Source organism: Myxocyprinus asiaticus, chromosome 50 (genome assembly GCF_019703515.2).
Source record: "Myxocyprinus asiaticus isolate MX2 ecotype Aquarium Trade chromosome 50, UBuf_Myxa_2, whole genome shotgun sequence".
In the NCBI taxonomy this organism is placed as follows: Eukaryota; Metazoa; Chordata; class Actinopteri; order Cypriniformes; family Catostomidae; genus Myxocyprinus; species Myxocyprinus asiaticus.
Window position 1 is genome coordinate 22356324 of NC_059393.1, and position 19201 is coordinate 22375524.

Genomic DNA, 19201 nt, shown 5'->3' on the forward strand with positions numbered 1-19201 from the left:
GCAGGTGGCGCTATTGAGACTCTCGCGCAGCGCTGTTCTTAACAGAAGAAGTGGACACAACGAAGAAAAAAGCACGAAAACTGGAATCAATGAACACAACAACGGGATATATATATTTGAATGGTTGGTTTATATTCGTCTTTTTGCTTTTTAAACTTTATGTGTGTCTGTGTCTTTAAGAATGTTTAGACAGATTTAATCGAGCGATATATCCATGTAGATTTTAGTCAACACGTCCTAATGTTGCTATGGTTACAATACAGACAGACAGACAGATAGATAGATAGACAGACAGACAGACAGATAGGTAGACAGACAGACAGACAGATAGATAGATAGACAGACAGACAGACAGACAGACAGACAGATAGGTAGACAGACAGATGATAGCTAGATAGACAGACAGATAGAGAGACAGACAGACAGATAGATAGACAGAGAGACAGACATACAGATGATATATATATATATATATATATATATATATATATATATATATATATATAGACAGACAGATAGATAGACAGAGAGACAGATGATAGATAGATAGACAGACCGATGATAGACATATAGATAGATAGATAGACAGACAGACAGATGATAGATAGATATATAGATAGATAGACAGACCTGATAGAATGAGATAGACAGACAGACAGATACAGAGATGGACAGACAGATAGATAGACAGAGAGACAGATGATAGATAGATAGACAGACCGATGATAGACATATAGATAGATAGATAGACAGACAGACAGATGATAGATAGATATATAGATAGATAGACAGACCTGATAGAATGAGATAGACAGACAGACAGATACAGAGATGGACAGACAGATAGATAGACAGAGAGACAGATGATAGATATATAGATAGACAGACAGATGATAGATAGATAGACAGACCGATGATAGATAGATAGATAGACAGACAGACAGATGATAGATAGATATATAGATAGATAGACAGACCTGATAGAATGAGAGACAGACAGACAGATAGATAGGCAGATAGACAGACAGACAGACAGATAGGTATACAGACAGATGATAGCTAGATAGACAGACAGATAGAGAGACGAACAGACAGATAGATAGACAGAGAGACAGACATACAGATGATATATATATATGAGAGAGAGAGAGAGAGAGAGAGAGACAGACAGATAGACAGACAGAGAGACAGATGATAGATAGACAGACAGATGATAGATAGATAGATGGACAGACCTGACAGATAGAATAAGAGATAGATAGATAGACAGACAGATGATAGATAGAACTAGAGACAGACAGAAATAGATAGACAGACAGACAGATAGAACGAGACAGACAGACAGATAGAACGAGAGACAGACAGACATTTAGAGAGATGATATATATTTTAAATTTAATATCTATTTTGTTTTATTACATTTATTTAAACTTTTATTTATTAACGATAACCTTTGTTAGAAGAATGTATGCAAGTATGTACATATATATGATATAAATAGGTTGCAAATTTAGAAGTTTGAAGGTCCATCTAGATAAATACAGTTGAAGTCAGAAGTTTACATACACTTAGGTTGAAGTCATTAAAACACATTTTTTAACCACTCTACAGATTTCATATTTGCAAACTATAGTTTTGCAGACAGATTATTTCACTTTTAATTGACTATATCACAATTCCAGTGGGTCAGAAGTTTAAATACACCAAGTTAACTGTGCCTTTAAGTAGCTTGGAAAATTGCAGAAAATTATGTCAAACCTTTAGGCAATTAGCCAATTAGCTTCTGATAGGAGGTGTACTGAATTGGAGGTGTACCTGTGGATGTATTTTAAGGCCTACCTTCAAACTCAGTGCCTCTTTGCTTTACATCATGGGAAAATCTAAAGAAATCAGTCAAGACATCAGAAAAAAATTGTGGACATCCACAAGTCTAGTTCATCCTTGGGAGCAATTTCCAAACACCTGAAGGTAACATGTTCATCTGTACAAACAATAGTACACAAGTATGAACACCATGGGACCACGCAGCCATCATACCACTCAGGAAGGAGACACATTCTGTCTCCTAGAGATGAACGTAGTTTGGTGTGAAAAGTGCAAATCAATCCCAGAACAACAGCAAAGAACCTTGTGAAGATGCTGGAGGAAACAGGTAGACAAGTATGTATATCCACAGTAAAACAAGTCCTATCAACATAACCTGACATAATCGACGTAATTGAACTGTTTGGCCATAATGATCATCGTTATGTTTGGAGGAAAAAGGGTGAGGCTTGCAAGCCGAAGAACACCATCCCAACTGTGAAGCATGGGGGTGGCAGCATCATATTGTGGGGGTGCTTTGCTGCTGGAGGGACTGGTGCACTTTACAAAATACATGGCATCATGATGAAGGAAAATTATGTGGATATATTGAAGCAACATCTCAAGACATCAGCCAGGAAGTTAAAGCTCGGTCGCAAATGGGTCTTCCAAATGGACAATGACCCTAAGCATACCTCCAAAGTTGTGGCAAAATGGTTTAAGATCAACAAAGTCAAGGTATTGGAGTGGCCATCACAAAGCCCTGACCTCAGTTCGACAGAAAATTTGTGGGCAGAACTGAAAAAGCGTGTGCGAGCAAAGAAGCCAACAAAATTCCAGCAACTTATTGTGAGAAGCTTGTGGAAGGCTACCCAAAACATTTAATCCAAGTTAAACAATTTAAAGGCAATGCTACCAAATACTAACAAATTGTATGTAAACTTCTGACCCACTGGGAATGTGATGAAAGAAATAAAAGCTCAAATAAATCATTCTCTCTACTATTATTCTGACATTTCACATTCTTAAAATAAAGTAGTGATCCTAACTGACCTAAGACTGGGAATGTTTTCTACGATTAAATGTCAGGAATTGTGAAAAACTGAGTTTAAATGTATTTGGCTAAGGTGTATGTAAACTTCTGACTTCAACTGGATAGATTTAACTGTATTTTCTTGCACAAATTCAACATATACTGTAGTCTTATGCATAAATGTGGGTCATTACAAATAAGGTTGTCCGAGATGATAAAAATGAGAAATCTTTTAAAAGTCTAGTCATGTTCGTATAAATGTAATCTTTGTGTCCACGTTGTCTATGCTTCATAACATTTTTGAAAAACATTTATAGTATTTTCTAAAATTATTTAATGACTTAAAAAATGTTGTGTAAGTAACCAGCAAAAGGTATTAAATATTGTCCTTACACTTGAATACACATGATTCACTCAATGGTTAATTACAAACTAGTTTTCAAATATATGTTTCCAAGGTAATTATTATTTTTATTATTTATTTATTTTTTACAAATATCATACATTTTTGAGTCACGAATGTCAACATTTTCTTAGGGTCCTCCATTTGACAAGAAAAAAATTGTGAATTTTTCTAAAATGTTTAACTGCTTTTTTTTTATTTATTTATTTTTTAAAGAAATAATAATAAAACATTCTTCTAACCTACTTATGACAACATTCCTTTTTCCAAGAATTCCAGATTTTGATAAGACTTTAATTTTATTCTTTAATCTGTCTCCATATGGGTAAACCACTTAAACAATTTTGACTTTAAGCTCTAGAAGAAATATCAAAATGACTGAATGCAGAAAGTGAAAACATGTTCATCATAGTTGATGTGTATTCAAATAACTGCTTTGTGTGAATTGCATTTTTAATGTATTTTCAACATAACAGATCCAGACAAAAATGAGCATCACATCATTGACCCATATAACAAAATGCATTGCTTTCTTTGTGACTTACAGTTTATATCTCTTTGTTTTTATTCCGTACAGATGTGACCACTGATGGAAATGCCACTGTGAGTGAAGATGTCAATAGCAGCAAAGCGATGTGGAGTGAAGTTCATTCCACCTTCAATCATCCTCATATATGAGGATAAGAACACGGGCAAGATGCGAAAGAGAATCATACCTGTGAGGAACTTCTCTCAGTACTCAGGTATGACCATCACAGGTATCTGTTTGACATACAGGTGCATCTCAATAAATTAGAATGTCGTGGAAAAGTTCATTTATTTCAGTAATTCAACTCAAATTGTGAAACTCGTGTATTAAATAAATTCAGTGCACACAGACTGAAGTAGTTTAAGTCTTTGGTTCTTTTAATTGTGATGATTTTGGCTCACATTTAACAAAAACCCACCAATTCACTATCTCAAAAAATTAGAATATGGTGACATGCCAATCAGCTAATCAACTCAAAACACCTGCAAAGGTTTCCTGAGCCTTCAAAATGGTCTCTCAGTTTGGTTCACTAGGCTACACAATCATGGGGAAGACTGCTGATCTGACAGTTGTCCAGAAGACAATCATTGACACCCTTCACAAGGAGGGTAAGCCACAAACATTCATTGCCAAAGAAGCTGGCTGTTCACAGAGTGCTGTATCCAAGCATGTTAACAGAAAGTTGAGTGGAAGGAAAAAGTGTGGAAGAAAAAGATGCACAACCAACCGAGAGAACCGCAGCCTTATGAGGATTGTCAAGCAAAATCGATTCAAGAATTTGGGTGAACTTCAAAAGGAATGGACTGAGGCTGGGGTCAAGGCATCAAGAGCCACCACACACAGACATGTCAAGGAATTTGGCTACAGTTGTCGTATTCCTCTTGTTAAGCCACTCCTGAACCACAGACAACGTCAGAGGCGTCTTACCTTGGCTAAGGAGAAGAAGAACTGGACTGTTACCCAGTGTTCCAAAGTCCTCTTTTCAGATGAGAGCAAGTTTTGTATTTCATTTGGAAACCAAGGTCCTAGAGTCTGGAGGAAGGGTGGAGAAGCTCATAGCCCAAGTTGCTTGAAGTCCAGTGTTAAGTTTCCACAGTCTGTGATGATTTGGGGTGCAATGTCATCTGCTGGTGTTGGGCCATTGTGTTTTTTGAAAACCAAAGTCACTGCACCCGTTTACCAAGAAATTTTGGAGCACTCCATGCTTCCTTCTGCTGACCAGCTTTTTAAAGTTGCTGATTTCATTTTCCAGCAGGATTTGGCACCTGCCCACACTGCCAAAAGCACCAAAAGTTGGTTAAATGACCATGGTGTTGGTGTGCTTGACTGGCCAGCAAACTCACCAGACCTGAACCCCATAGAGAATCTATGGGGTATTGTCAAGAGGAAAATGAGAAACAAGAGACCAAAAAAATGCAGATGAGCTGAAGGCCACTGTCAAAGAAACCTGGGCTTCCATACCACCTCAGCAGTGCCACAAACTGATCACCTCCATGCCACGCCGAATTGAGGCAGTAATTAAAGCAAAAGGAGCCCCTACCAAGTATTGAGTACATATACAGTAAATGAACATACTTTCCAGAAGGCCAACAATTCACTAAAAATGTTTTTTTTATTGGTCTTATGATGTATTCTAATTTTTTGAGATAGTGAATTGGTGGGTTTTTGTTAAATGTGAGCCAAAATCATCACAATTAAAAGAACCAAAGACTTAAACTACTTCAGTCTGTGTGCACTGAATTTATTTAATACACGAGTTTCACAATTTGAGTTGAATTACTGAAATAAATGAACTTTTCCACGACATTCTAATTTATTGAGATGCACCTGCAGATTTCATGTTTTATTTATAGACAGGTCAATATCAGGGCATGAATCTAAATAATGTTGGTTAATTACTCATCACTTTCTTCCTAGACTGTAGTCGGGCAGCAGAGCGACTGAAGCATCATGTTCGTCACAGTGTTTACCTGGAATCTGTCCCTTTGGCTCAACTGGAAAGACTCCATCTTATACTCCGTGATCACTTGAGGGGCCTCAGTTTGGAGGAGAGTCTAGCAGCCCAGCGGGGCCCCGACCCCAATGATGAGGACCTCAATAAACTGAGCGATGAAGAGTTAAACCGCAGGAAAGCCCAGATGGAGGAGCTTTTCGAACGGAACCGTCGACACAAAGATGATCCAGACTTTGTGTATGATCTAGAGGTTGAGTTTCCTGAGAATAGTGTACGAGAGACATGTAGCTGGGATGAAGACAAGTCCGATGATGAGTTTTAGAAGATCAAGGACACTGGAACTAATTTAAAACTGCTTCTAAATTAAAATCACATTTAATTATTGGAAAACTGTTGCATTATGGGAGTTACGTTACAGTCTGTGATGGTGAATATACCTCTATACATTGCTGTATGGTAACATTTATTTTCCTATGGTACAGATTGTTCTGGGGCCACTTCATTGTGAAAGTGTTTAATCCACTATAGTACACATTATTTTCTAACAATATGAATATCTTTAAAATATACAAATAAAAATATATACTGTATATATTTTTTGCATTGCTTCAAATCGGGTGAATTTACATAATGTTGCCATTTGTCTCGCAACAAAAAACGTTCAAAAACTAGCTTTCCTGGGGCCTGGGTAGCTCAGCGAGTAAAGATGCTGATTACCATCCCTGGAGTCGCAAGTTCGAATCCAGGGCGTGCTGAGTGACTCCAGCCAGGTCTCCTAAGCAACCAAACTGGCCTGGTAGCAAGGAAGGGTAGAGTCACATGGGGTAACCTCCTCGTTGGTCGCTGTAATGTGGTTCTTGCTTTCGATGGGGCCCGTGGTGAGTTGTGCGTGGATGCCGCAGAGAATAGCGTGAAGCCTCCACACGCGCTATGTCTCTGTGGTAACACGCTCAACAAGCCACGCGATAAGATGTGCGGATTGACGGTCTCAGACGCGGAGGCAACTGAGATTTGTCCTCCACCACCCGGATTGAGGCGAGTCACTACACCACCACGAGGACTTAGAGCGCACTGGGAATTGGGCATTCCAAATCGGGGAGAAAAAAAAAATACTATTCAAATTTAGTTTTAATGTTTAAGATTCATGAAGGCAACTATTCTTAGTCTGCAAATGCTAGCTTACCAGAGGATGCGGTTCCTAATGTTTTAGCCAAATCATCTTGATGCTTAACGTATGATAAGTGGTCTGCCACTAGGGGGCGACATGGGGGCCATCTACTGTACGGAACATCTACGTCATATATCCAGCAATAGTTAAACTAATATAAACCCATTTTTTTAAAACTTTGTTTTTCAAATACAATACATTTTATTACATCAGAAATCCATGTTTTAATGCTTAAGATTTACGTAGGCAACTATTTTTAGTCTGCAAATGTTAGCCTACCAGAGTACACATTTCATAATTTTTTATTCAGATGATCTTGGCGCTTAACGTAGGATAAGGGGTCTGCCACATGGGGCAGCAGAGGGGCCTCGCGGGACCATGATCTAGCCCTGTGACCATAGACAGTTGCGCAATTCACAATTTAAAACATTACAATAACACATGAAGTCCTTTAAATCGCAAAGGAATTTTTATCGTGAATATTAAGTTTTACGAAAAGCTGTATGGAACATCAAGTCCATACATCCAAGAATAGTTAAACATGAAAAAACAAAACAAAAAACAAACGTATCAATTTTTATTTTTATTTAAATACTTTTTACATTTTCAAAGTATCCATGTTTTAATGTTTACGATTCACGTAGGCAACTATTTTTAGTCTGCAAATGTTCCTAATTTTTTGTTGTTGTTGCGAAAATCACCTTGTCGCTTAACGTAGGCTAACGGGTCTGCCACTAGGGGCAGCAGGGAGGCCTCGCGGATCCATGATCCAGACCTGCGTTCCGTAGAAGCTTAATGCACAATTTACATTTTAAAACAATATAACACTTGACATGTACTTCAAATCACAAAAGAGTTTTAATGGTAAATATTTATTTGTTTTTACGAAAAGCTGTACGGTCCATGTATTCATGGATAGTTGAACATGAAAAAAAAAGTACACCATAAAACAAAACGGTACTTGATTGTCCCTATTTCAACCTAGTGGATTCTACCCACTAATGACAAGATTTTCAATTGTACTGTCCATTCACACACATGTATGATAAGATAGTCTCACTTTAATATAATATAAACACGATATTCCACGTTTTATATTTGGGTCACATAAAGAATCGTACAAATTACAATAATACAACAGCAGTGTAGCTTACAACAGTGCTAACACCACTTAATCTCACTTTGGTAGATCCTCTGACATTTTTGTGCCGTCAAAATTGTTTGCGCATCTTTCCAACCTTTAACGCAAAAAATAAAAAAAACGGCAAATGCGTCCCTGTTCTCTGTGAGTCGTATCACAAGTGCAGGACTACACAGTAGGACCTCAGCAAATTCAAAAAGCATTCTGGTCAAATAAAAAAAGTGCATCAAAGCTGCTGGAGAAAAGAGACGGCAGATACTGCCAAAATCGATCATTTAAAACATTTCGAAGTGGAACAAACACAACCAGACGTTGCATGTATACTGTCGTTTTTGTGTTGCTGGAGTTTGAAAAGCAGTAGTCTCAATTATGGCTGCTTTGAGTTCTATTGAAGATCTTGGGAACAAAGCAATCTCAAACTGGAATGGAGTGCAATTCGATTGTCCAACTCAAGTGGAAAAGCATTCAAATGACAGCACTTATGGGACACGAGTTCTGTTTCATGATTTTGGGGTTTTGCCTGTGCAATTATGCAATTCTGAACAATGAAATATCTCATTTGCATTTCAAAGTTTCCTTTGCTCTAACTCTGCAAGTACAGGAAAAATGGTAGTCGCAGGAAAAGTAGTCGCATTGTACTTAAGAGTGCAAGAAAATAAACTTTACCGCTGAATACAAACCGTACATTGCCTGCATTCAGCATCCTAAAAGTTTTTGTTCAAAGTAAATCCTCTGGAATTTGCTCTAAACAGCGTGCCATACTAAAAGCATTTTATGAGCGAATTCAGCGAAAGCTTGGATGCTTGAAGCTTCGTAAATGAAAGTGTGAAAACTATGTACTAATCAGTAAGTAAAGAGGAAAATATATATCATATATATTCTATCCTAGATTGTCTGAAAAAGACAATTTGACAACACAGAATGAAGCTTAAACGGACAAAATGTTAAACATTTCAAGTACTTCGAAAAATAAAAGCTTTGTTTTCTCGTGACCCTCATATATTTTGTCATGGCTATATAGAAAGGAGTATATATTATCCTATTTTACCACTTAGACAAAATACATATATATTTATACATATATTCATATATAAATGTCATCTTCTCAACGTTACAAATGTTCATCTCATTTTTTCTTTCGATCCTGGGTGCATCGTGGACAGAACCTGTAGGAAAGAAAGAAACATGATGTTTTTCCTGTTGAAAACGAAGATATCAATGGTTCCTCATTTACCAAATCTACACAGATAGACATACCATTTCCCTTTGGGTTTTGTTGTTAGATCAACACAGGCGAAGTGAAACCACTCGATAGGACACTGTTAAGTAAAGGAACAGACTTTTGTTGAACAAATACATTTGGGAAAGGATAATACAAATTTTAAAAGTGTGAGAAATAAAGAACATGAAGCAAAAAATGGGTTGTACATCAGGGTTGTCACATCCGATCATTTCTCCATATGACACTTGGTGACAGAGGCAGTATGTGGGCTCATTGGGGTCCACTGGCATGTCTAAGACGTCAGACGGGTGAACTGGAAGGATGGATTCAGAGAATTCAGGGCTGAAGAAACCGAGAAAGAAAGAAAACATTAGGGGCAATATTTATATACTGTAGAACTATATTGTACAAGCATGAGTTAAAGTCGACATGGATTCTTGCTTTTTGTTCCTAGTCTCATTTTGTAATATATGTAATAACTTTCTCCACCTCTGAAACGACTTTCCTTTCCTGCTGATGTCACCAAAATCGTGTGGGTCAGGAAAACCAATAATATAATTGCCGGGGCCTGGGTATCTCAGCGAGTAAAGACGCTGACTACCACCCCTGGAGTTGCGAGTTTGAATCCAGGGTGATGAGTGACTCCAGCCAGGTCTCCTAAGCAACCAAATTGGCCCGGTTGCTAGGGTGGGTAGAGTCACATGGGGTAACCTCCTCGTGGTCGCTATAATGTGGTTCTCGCTCTCGGTGGGGCGCGTGGTGAGTTGTGCGTGAATGCCGCGGAGAATAGCGTGAAGCCTCCACACGCACTTCGTCTCCGTGGTAACACTCTCAACAAGCCACGTGATGAGATGCGCGGATTGACGGTCTCAGACGCGGAGGCAACTGGGATTCGTCCTCCGCCACCCGGATTGAGGCGAGTCACTACACCACCATGAGGACTTAGAGTGCATTGGGAATTGGGCATTCCAAATCGGGGAGAAAAAAAATAATATTAATAATATCATTGCCTACTTTACGATCCAATTAAATCCTTTCCACTTGAAAGTGTCACATTACGCACGTTAAATGCATTGTGAATGCTGATTCATTAAGTCTTTTAGGTGTAAATACTGTGGTTTTATCTGTAATATTCAGTGGATAATGAGATGGAGTGATATTAATGTACATTAAACAGTTTAACAAAAAAAACAAAACAAAACAAAAAGTTAGATTAGATTTACCCAACTAATTTAAGGTGAAAATGCGTCATTGCGTCTGTGAGAAGGGTTCATACTGACAAAAAAACCTTCATGACATAGCCTGAAGGGACTCCCCCACTGTAATCAGATCAACTCATACAAAGCTCTTTCATGCTTACCTGTTTTTCATTTTCTTTTTTCGTGGCGAGTCGTCATCCGAACATTTTCTTCCTCTTCCTTTGGGGCCTCGTTTTTCCTTCAGGCCTCCTCTACCACCTGCCTCTGCAGAAAAAAAGCAGTTCAAACTGTACATTCCATGCATTTCAAATAAAACATGAAGATACATAATATTTGCTCAGAAAAAACACTCTTCTGTAAAAGTCACGTGTTTAGAATGAATGTAGGTTCGTATGTATATCGGTTTTACCGATTAATCTGTGCAGATAGTTGCTTTTTTGAACTTTTGAATCAGTTATCGTCAAAAACTATGCCGATATTTTTTTATTCCTCATTTTTTGTTCCTTATCAATAAACCTCATCTGGTGAAATATATAGAGTACATACAAAACTCTGGTAAATACATAGGCTGGTAACTGGTAAATACTGGTATTTACCTATGTAAATACCAGGTACATACATAGGCTATACAATTTTTTAAATATTTACATATAGGGGGCCTGGGTATCTCAGCAAGTAAAGACGCTGACTACCACACCTTTAGTTGCATGTTCGAATCCAGGGCGTGCTGAGTAACTCCAGTCAGGCTTCCTAGGCAATCAATTGGCCCGGTTGCTAGGAAGGGTAGGGTCACATGGGGTAACCTCCTCATGGTTGCTATAACATTGGTCTCGCTCTCGGTCGGGCGCATGGTGAGTTGTGCGTGGATGCCGTGGAGAATAGAGTGAAGCCTCCACACGCACTAGGTCTCCACAGTAATGCGCTCAACAAGCCACATGATAAGATGTGCGGATTGACGGTCTCAGATGTGGAGGCGACTGAGATTCATCCTCCGCCACCCGGATTGAGGCGAGTCACTACGCCACCACGAGGACTTGGGGAGAAAATTCCCAAAAATATTTTTTTTTACATATAGAGCATTGTAATGTGGGCAAGTCTCTGTCATTTCAAAATACAGGTCCCTGGTGTATTTTGGGCTTGTTTATAGTTAAAAGTCCTGTGTTATGTGCCAAACCTTTATTTTTATTGTTCTTATTGGAATTTTTGTTGCACAGTAAACTACCTTTGGGATTTTTTTTTATTTTGTACTCTTGTAGCCTCAATGTCTATGCTTGTCCTAGTAAGGAAAGACTAAGAAATTTTTTGTCATTCTATTAATCGATTTTAAAAAACTATCGGCCGATTAATCCGTTATCTGCCTTTTCCACCATCTTGGTTATTGGTATTGGCAAAATCTACTTTCAGTCGACCTCTAGTTTGGAACAACATTTGGGTGAACTATCGGTTTAACGTGATCGCTATATGATAATTTCCGTGACTTACTCTTGGGGTTTCTGTTGTCTGGGCTTTCATAGCCGCTGACGTCTAACTTTTCTTTCAACTCATTCTCAAATCGTGCAAGATCAGCGTCGAGTCTGCGGATGTGTTTGTCCACCTTTCAGGAAGAAGCCAAACCATTATTAATAATAACATGAAAAGAGAAAACAGTAAATGCAGCTTCCCAGGATAACTTTGTGTTAACATTAAATACAACAGTGTAATGCTCAACCATATACACAGACATTTTAATAGAAAAAATAGACAAATAAAGACAAACTCTCCCAGTAATTATTTCCAGTCATTTTCCAAAAATTCGAAACAGATAACGCATACGGACCATTTCGTAAGTCTGCATGGCGAGTTGCACTTTGTCGTCACTGTATTCTTTGCATTTGCTGAAGCCGCTCTGAATCTTCTGCAGGTGCTCCACTCTCTGATCCGGGGCCAGGTTTCGGACATTGGTGATGTACTCTTCAGCAAGCTTATCGATTTCACCCTTCTTTTCTGCACACAGAAAACAAAAACAGTGCCATGTTACTGGATCAGCTGTGCATGTAAACAAACTCTTCAGTTGTGTCTCAAAACCTTGACAGCATTTTAGGCAACACAAGCATGTTTTGAGTCGGCAGCATTCTTGGGAATCATAGGCATGCTGAGCTTACTCAGAAGGTGCCTATGATGCCCAAAAATACCACCTAGTTAGACGGCACACTATGTTTTCAGATGCAACCCAAAAATCATCTTACCCTCCGCTCTGTTGTCAAGCTCTCGCATTAGTGTGAAGTTTCTCTGGAGTTCGCAGGGCAGGTTTTCAATGCCTGTGGACATACAAACAAAGATGCATAATGCAATTTCAAGAATATCTTTAATTTACTGTTTACAAGCTAGAGGAATTTTCTAGATTAAGTGTAATCTCCCATGCACAAATTATCCTGGGGTAGAAAGCACAGTTTACACAAGCATCTTATTAAATAATACTTTTATTTACATATACAGGGCATAATAATCCCATTAAAGACACACAAATATAAAAACAACATGTTTGTTGACATATTAGCAAGCATGCTAACCATATGCTAACTGCTTTCTGCCCAGTATTCACAACAATTCCCTTTAGTTTTATGACAGCTATGTATATTTTCAAATACTTAAGACTTAAACAACACAATAAAAAATAAAAAATATATATTTAAGCAGTTTTATTGAGTAGAAATGAAGCTAATCAACCTGTTATCTAACTACTGTAGCTCGCTAATGCTAATGCTAATTAGCCATCAAAACACTTTCACCAAAACACCTTTAAACCCTTATAAATGACGTTAAATAAATCTTATTTATTCCTGAATAAATTATTCTTACTATCAAGATAATGTTCGAGATATATCGCTGTCGCCATGGTGACAATCTTCGCTGGTTTACTGTGTGTTTTTCTCCTACGCCAGCCCGCGTGAGGTGGAGCAACACTGGCATATTATGAATAATTCATGAGGTACCTCTCTACCATTGGCTGAGACGTGAAAGATTTGAATGTCGCTGTTTTATTGGATGACAGTGGGGCTTGGCTTATTAGAGATATTTCAAGAGCTCATCTCCATGATAAATAAAATACCTTATAAAAGTAATGTTAACATATATAATATAACTAGATATATAACTAATAAGTTATACATTTTAGTCGTTTGGCATTCTTTATCACTCTCTTTATTGCAAAACAACAAATATTTTTTATTTATTTAATAATAATACAAATAAATCAAATATATGTGAAAATTCATCCAAGAAACAGCATTTACATGAATAAAATATTTACAAAACAAAAATAAAAATCTAATACAAGAGTAGTTGTACAAAACCATATTGGTTTGATAAACTTAATTTCTTGAATTGAAGATATTTTGTAATTATTATTATTGTTTTCAATGCAACAGTATATTGGTCCTTTAAAGTTATGCAGCTGGGGTTTATTTATTTAATCCAAATGTATTAATGATGTTTGATCATATTAATTAGAATTTTATTTGAAGTTAATAAACTAAATATTGCTTTACTTATTTTAGGATTTGTTTAATAAAATAAAAAACATAAAATAAAAAAAATAAAATGAATACTTTATAAATAAATATAAATAATATTATATATATATATATATATATATATATATATATATATATATATATATATATATATATATATATATAGTAAAAGTAATATTAAAATATACAGATATAAACATATAACTAATGATTTATAAATTTTAGACCTTTGGCATTCACTATTACTCTCTTTATTTCAACACAACAACATTTTTTTTTTTTTAATAATAACAACAATAATAACACAAAGAAATCAAATATCGATGAAAATACATCCAAGTAACAGAATTTACGTAAATAAAATAGCAACAACACAAAATTAAAATGTAATAAAAAAGAAAGTAGTTGTATAAAACCATATTGGTTTGATGAACTTAGCTTCTTGACTTGAGGATTTTTAAAATTATTTTCAAAGCACCAGTATAAAATAATATATATATATATATATATATATATATATATATATATATATATATATATATATATATATATATATATATAAAATAAAAATAGAGTGAATAAATTAATAGTAATAAATTACAAATACATTATATACAAATTTAAATGTAATATAAATAAGATTTATCTTGGACATTTGGCATTCTCTATCGCTCTATCACGATACACAATAATTATTTTTATTTAATAATAAAACAAATAAATCAAATACCAATAAAAATACATCAAAGTAACAGCATATACATGTAGATAAGCATAAATTAAATAATAACAACACAAAAATAAAAATCTTGTGTATAACCATATTGGCTTGATGCACTTGAAGTTAATTTCTTGAGTTGAGGATTTTATTATTATTATTATTATTATTATTATTATTATTATCAAAGCAACAGTATATTGAGAGAGGTTCTTTAAAGTTATGCAGCTGGGATTAATTAATTAATTAATTTAATCCAGATATATTAATGATTTAATATTAATACAATATTTAATATATTGATGTTGTAATAATAAATAAATAATTTAGATTTTAATACGTTTATAAGAATATTGCTTTATTTATTTAATGACGTTTTCAGTAAAATAAAAATATATATAAATAAAAATAATTTAATATAAATAAATATAACTTTACTATAAATATACATGAAATATAAGCAAAATATACAATAACTTACAGTAACATGTGAACACGTATACGCTCTGACCCCAAAAAATAAATAAATAAAAATAAAGAAATAAAATAAATAGATGCTCTGACCCGGAAACATTATATGCGCCTCCTGTGGACACGTGCATGAACTGTGCTTGAGTTGTGTTTAGACTTTCTTCCTGTAAGATCACATGTGCGTTAAAACTCACACTGTAAATGCATACATTAGTTTTCCAAGTTCTCAGAAGATAGCTAAATTGTAACTATAAGCATGTAATAATATATCATATCCTCAGCTAAAGGACTTTAATTGTGAAACTTGATTCCACAGTTCATCACAGGAACTTTTGTGATGTGTGTGATATTAGATGGATACATCAGAAGAACATAACAGTGATCTACAGTCACAGGTAACACACAATATATATCTGATCTCTTCAAATAAATGACTGTATGACAGTTGATCTGATGTTTATATGACACAGATAGAGGAGATTGAAGCTCTGTCCTCCATCTATGGTGATGAATGGTGTGTCATTGATGAAGCTGCAAGAATATTTTGCATCAAAGTATCAGATGATACCCAACAGCCCAAATGGACAGTCTGTTTACAGGTGAATATATGAGATGAGCTGAATTTAATAAAACTTCATTCGTATCAACAGCTCATTTATGACATATACAACAACCCTTTTACCCCTTTAACATTTGTTTATGTGTTATCTATTTGTCGAAGATCATACTTACACCAGATTACCCGAGCTCAGCACCTCCAATATATCAAATAAAGTACGTATTGATTTAATTGACTTAAATGCACTTGATTTGAGAAATGCAACATCTATGTTCAAAATGTAAAACCGTGAATGCACTGTAATTAATTTAGGATAAAAGCGTTTGCCAAATGCATAAATGTAAATGTAGAGAAATGTTGAATGTTCTGAATATAAAAATATGTGACTGTTTTTACTGTCAGTGCCACCTGGCTCAGAGGACAAGACAGAATGTCTCTGTCAAACAGTTTAGAGGAACTGTATGTGTAAGTATGTTTTATTTCCCCTGTGCTGATTTGGAAGCACCACACAGTTTCAGTTAAATAAATATGTCAGATATGTGTAGATGTTTCTGGCCTTCCAGTCTGATGTGTTATGAAATCTGTGGGGTCATGAGTGTATTTTTTTGCTGGTTTTGTCATGTAGAGAGAATGCAGGAGAGAGTATTCTGTACCTCTGGGTGGAAAAAATTAGAGAATTCCTGGTGGAAAAATCGCTAAGCGAAGCAACGGGTAAGAACAGAGAATCTTTTTCTCCAAAGCGTGCACAGATTAAAAGCATTAAGAAACACTGTGTCATTTTTGTGCCACTAGCATCACCAAACGGAATAGAGCGCAACAGTCGGGTTTCCGGAAGTACAGAAGTAACAATGGCATTTATTTTCTCCATAGGCGAATTGATCTTTTACGATAACTTGTAAACCTTTAAAGACAGACCTACCATGAGCTCTGAGGTTGTTAATTGATGATGTATGCTTCAGTTGAAGCCATCAGTCCTTGTTATTTCTACTTCATTATTTATAAATATTTATTTCATTGCGGAATTCCTGGTTAAAGGGTTAGTTCACCCAAAAATGAAAATCCTCTCATGATTTACTTACCTTTAAGCCATCCCAGATGTGACTTTTCTTCTTCAGCAGAACTGAAGTGAAAGATATCAGCTCAGTTTGTCCGTACAATGCATGTAAATGGGTGCCATCAGGCTGCTGGCTGTTTGACGGTCCAAAATGCATATTTAAGCAGCATAAAATTAATCCACAAGACTCCAGTCGATCAGTTAATGTCTTCTGAAGCAAATTGATAATTAAAACTTTATTAACAAAAAAAAAATCAGGGGTCTGGGTAGCTCAGCGAGTATTGACGCTGACTACCACCCCTGGAGTCGCGAGTTCGAATCCAGGGCGTGCTGAGTGACTCCAGTCAGGTCTCCTAAGCAACTAAATTGGCCCGGTTGCTAGGGAGGGTAGAGTCACATGGGGTAACCTCCTCGTGGTCGCGATTAGTGGTTTTCGCTCTCAATGGGGCGTTTGGTAAGTTGTGTGTGGATCACGGAGAGTAGCATGAGCCTCCACATGCTGTGAGTCTCCGCGGTGTCATGCACATCGAGCCATGTGATAAGATGCACAGATTGACTATTCAGAAGCGGAGGCAACTGAGACTTATCCTCCGCCAACCGGATTGAGGTGAGTAACAGCGCCACCATGAGGACCTACTAAGTAGTGAGAATTGGGCATTCCAAAAATTGGGGAGAAAAGGAGATAAAAAAAAAATAACTTAAAAAAAATAGCTTCCTGCCAGCAGTCGATGCATCAGTGACGTGCTATAGCGCGTTCACGCGAGAAGTCGGAAGCGTGCGCTTTGTACACAACAGAGGAAGGAACGTCACGCGAGAGTCTGTTAATTTCAAACAGAAATACAGCGCTGGCCGGAAGCAATGATTTAAAGTTAAAAACTTATTCATTATCAATTTGTTTCTTACACCAACTTATCGATTTGCTTCAGAAGACATTAATTGATTGACTGGAGTGGTGTAGATTACTTTTATGCTGCCTAAATGTGCCTTTTGGACCATCAAACAGCCAGCAGCCTGATGGCACCCATTTACATGCATTGTACAGACAAACTGAACTGATATCTTGTTTATAAAAATCTTCACTTCGGTTCTGCTGAAGAAGGAAAGTCATACACATCTGGGATGGCTTAAAGGTAAGTGAATCATGAGAGAATTCTCATTTTTGGGTGATCTAACCCTTTAAGAACTACACTACCCATAATGCTAAAGAGAGACCCACCAATCAGAGTATCGCTGCAAACAAAGTGCACCACAAGAGCTCTGCAGCAAAATATATCTGAATATTTTGCAATATTCTTTAAATATATTTATTCTACACTTACATTCAACAACTTTAAATCAGTAGTTTTATATTTTTTACATCGTTTTTATTCGATTACGTCATTCGCTTAAAAGACATTTGTGGAGTCTTGTACCTTTTGTCTTTTTGTCCAATTATTTTTTTTAATTTTTTTTGTATTTTTTTTTTTGTTGCTTTAAATCAAAGTTTGTAATGTTGTAATTCACCTCAGAGCTGGTAGGTTTGGTTCATGGGTTACAACTTTTATTTTTTATTTTTTTTATTTTTTTTATCATCCCCTTTTCTCCCAGTTTGGAATGCCCAATTCCCACTACTTAGTAGGTCCTCATGGTGGCGCCGTTACTCACCTCAATCCGGTTGGCGGAGGATAAGTCTCAGTTGCCTCCGCTTCTGAATAGTCAATCCATGCATCTTATCACATGGCTCGTTGTGCATGACACTGCGGAGACTCATAGTATCTGGAGGCTCATGCTACTCTCTTCGATCCACGCACAACTCACCACACGCCCCATTGAGAGCAAGAACCACTAATTGTGACCACGAGGAGGTTACCCCATTTGACTCTACCCTCCCTAGCAACCGGGCCAATTTGATTGCTTAGGAGACCTGGCTGGAGTCACTCAGCATGCCTTGGATTTGAACTCGTGACTCCAGGGGTGGTAGTTGGCATCAATACTCGCTGAGCTAACGCTTTTATTAAAGATTTTATGAAATTCCTGTGGGAAAAATTAATGGGAAAAATACTGAAAAGTAGATGGGCAATGTTGTGCTATTTTTTGGAACAAACATATAGTCCCACCCCCAAACTCACACCATTGGTTGAGCCACTGTCGCTGTGTCGGGCTGGACAGGCCACTCAAACAAACAGTGGAATGTTTTAATAGCGCCAGTGTTACATTTGTTGGTGAAATCAACCTATAAATGTCTAACTCATGTTTGACAGGCATACAAGGAATCTTAACATTGAAAACCAATCAGGGTTGAATAGCTTTTTCTGATTGTGGACTGCTGACTAATATTTCACAGTGCGTTTTCTTATCTTTATATTAACTTCATGAATGATTAATGGCTCTTATAAGTGAAGTATTGAGATGTTGCTTAGGTCGGTGTATTTAACACATTACCCTACATTTTCATC

General features: G+C 36.6%; 4 protein-coding genes across 6 annotated transcripts in view; 3 read left to right on the forward strand and 1 right to left on the reverse strand.

Annotated features, from left to right (window-relative positions):
• Positions 1 to 19201, forward strand: part of LOC127438849 (uncharacterized) — a 687566-nt gene that overhangs the window by 61420 nt on the left and 606945 nt on the right. The gene's annotated exons all lie outside the window — the stretch shown is intronic.
• On the forward strand, positions 5 to 6312 carry cep19 (centrosomal protein 19). The gene is made up of 3 exons (XM_051694763.1): positions 5 to 123; positions 3817 to 3982; positions 5686 to 6312. The coding sequence occupies exons 2-3, from the start codon at positions 3853 to 3855 to the stop codon at positions 6042 to 6044; spliced, it is 489 nt and encodes a 162-aa protein (XP_051550723.1). The 5' UTR covers positions 5 to 123; positions 3817 to 3852; the 3' UTR covers positions 6045 to 6312.
• On the reverse strand, positions 7459 to 13393 carry ing5a (inhibitor of growth family, member 5a). The gene is made up of 8 exons (XM_051694756.1): positions 13291 to 13393; positions 12678 to 12749; positions 12269 to 12435; positions 11935 to 12046; positions 10614 to 10716; positions 9460 to 9595; positions 9289 to 9350; positions 7459 to 9197 (listed from the first exon to the last, which is right to left on the reverse strand). Exons 1-8 carry the CDS (start codon positions 13325 to 13327, stop codon positions 9158 to 9160), a joined length of 729 nt encoding a protein of 242 aa, XP_051550716.1. The 5' UTR covers positions 13328 to 13393; the 3' UTR covers positions 7459 to 9157.
• The window catches only part of LOC127438834 (protein IMPACT-B-like), a 44171-nt gene continuing 40252 nt past the window's right edge, over positions 15283 to 19201 (forward strand). Inside the window, exons 1-6 of one of the 3 annotated variants that reach the window (XM_051694736.1) lie at positions 15283 to 15331; positions 15470 to 15548; positions 15624 to 15752; positions 15875 to 15927; positions 16115 to 16177; positions 16338 to 16423. In XM_051694736.1, coding sequence (XP_051550696.1) covers positions 15507 to 15548; positions 15624 to 15752; positions 15875 to 15927; positions 16115 to 16177; positions 16338 to 16423 — 373 coding nt within the window. In that variant the 5' untranslated portion in view covers positions 15283 to 15331; positions 15470 to 15506. The other 2 variants (XM_051694737.1, XM_051694738.1) reach the window with 2 other exon arrangements.

Coding starts and splice junctions, on each gene's coding strand:
- cep19 (XM_051694763.1), top strand. CDS start 3,853: ATGTCAATAGCAGCAAAGCGATGTGGAGTGAAGTTCATTCCACCTTCA. Junction 3,983..5,685: donor GAACTTCTCTCAGTACTCAG/GTATGACCATCA, acceptor CTTTCTTCCTAG/ACTGTAGTCGGGCAGCAGAG.
- ing5a (XM_051694756.1), bottom strand. CDS start 13,327: ATGGCGACAGCGATATATCTCGAACATTATCTTGATA. Junction 9,596..10,613: donor AAAAAGAAAATGAAAAACAG/GTAAGCATGAAA, acceptor CGGTTTCTTCAG/CCCTGAATTCTCTGAATCCA. Junction 9,198..9,288: donor ACAAAACCCAAAGGGAAATG/GTATGTCTATCT, acceptor TCTTTCCTACAG/GTTCTGTCCACGATGCACCC.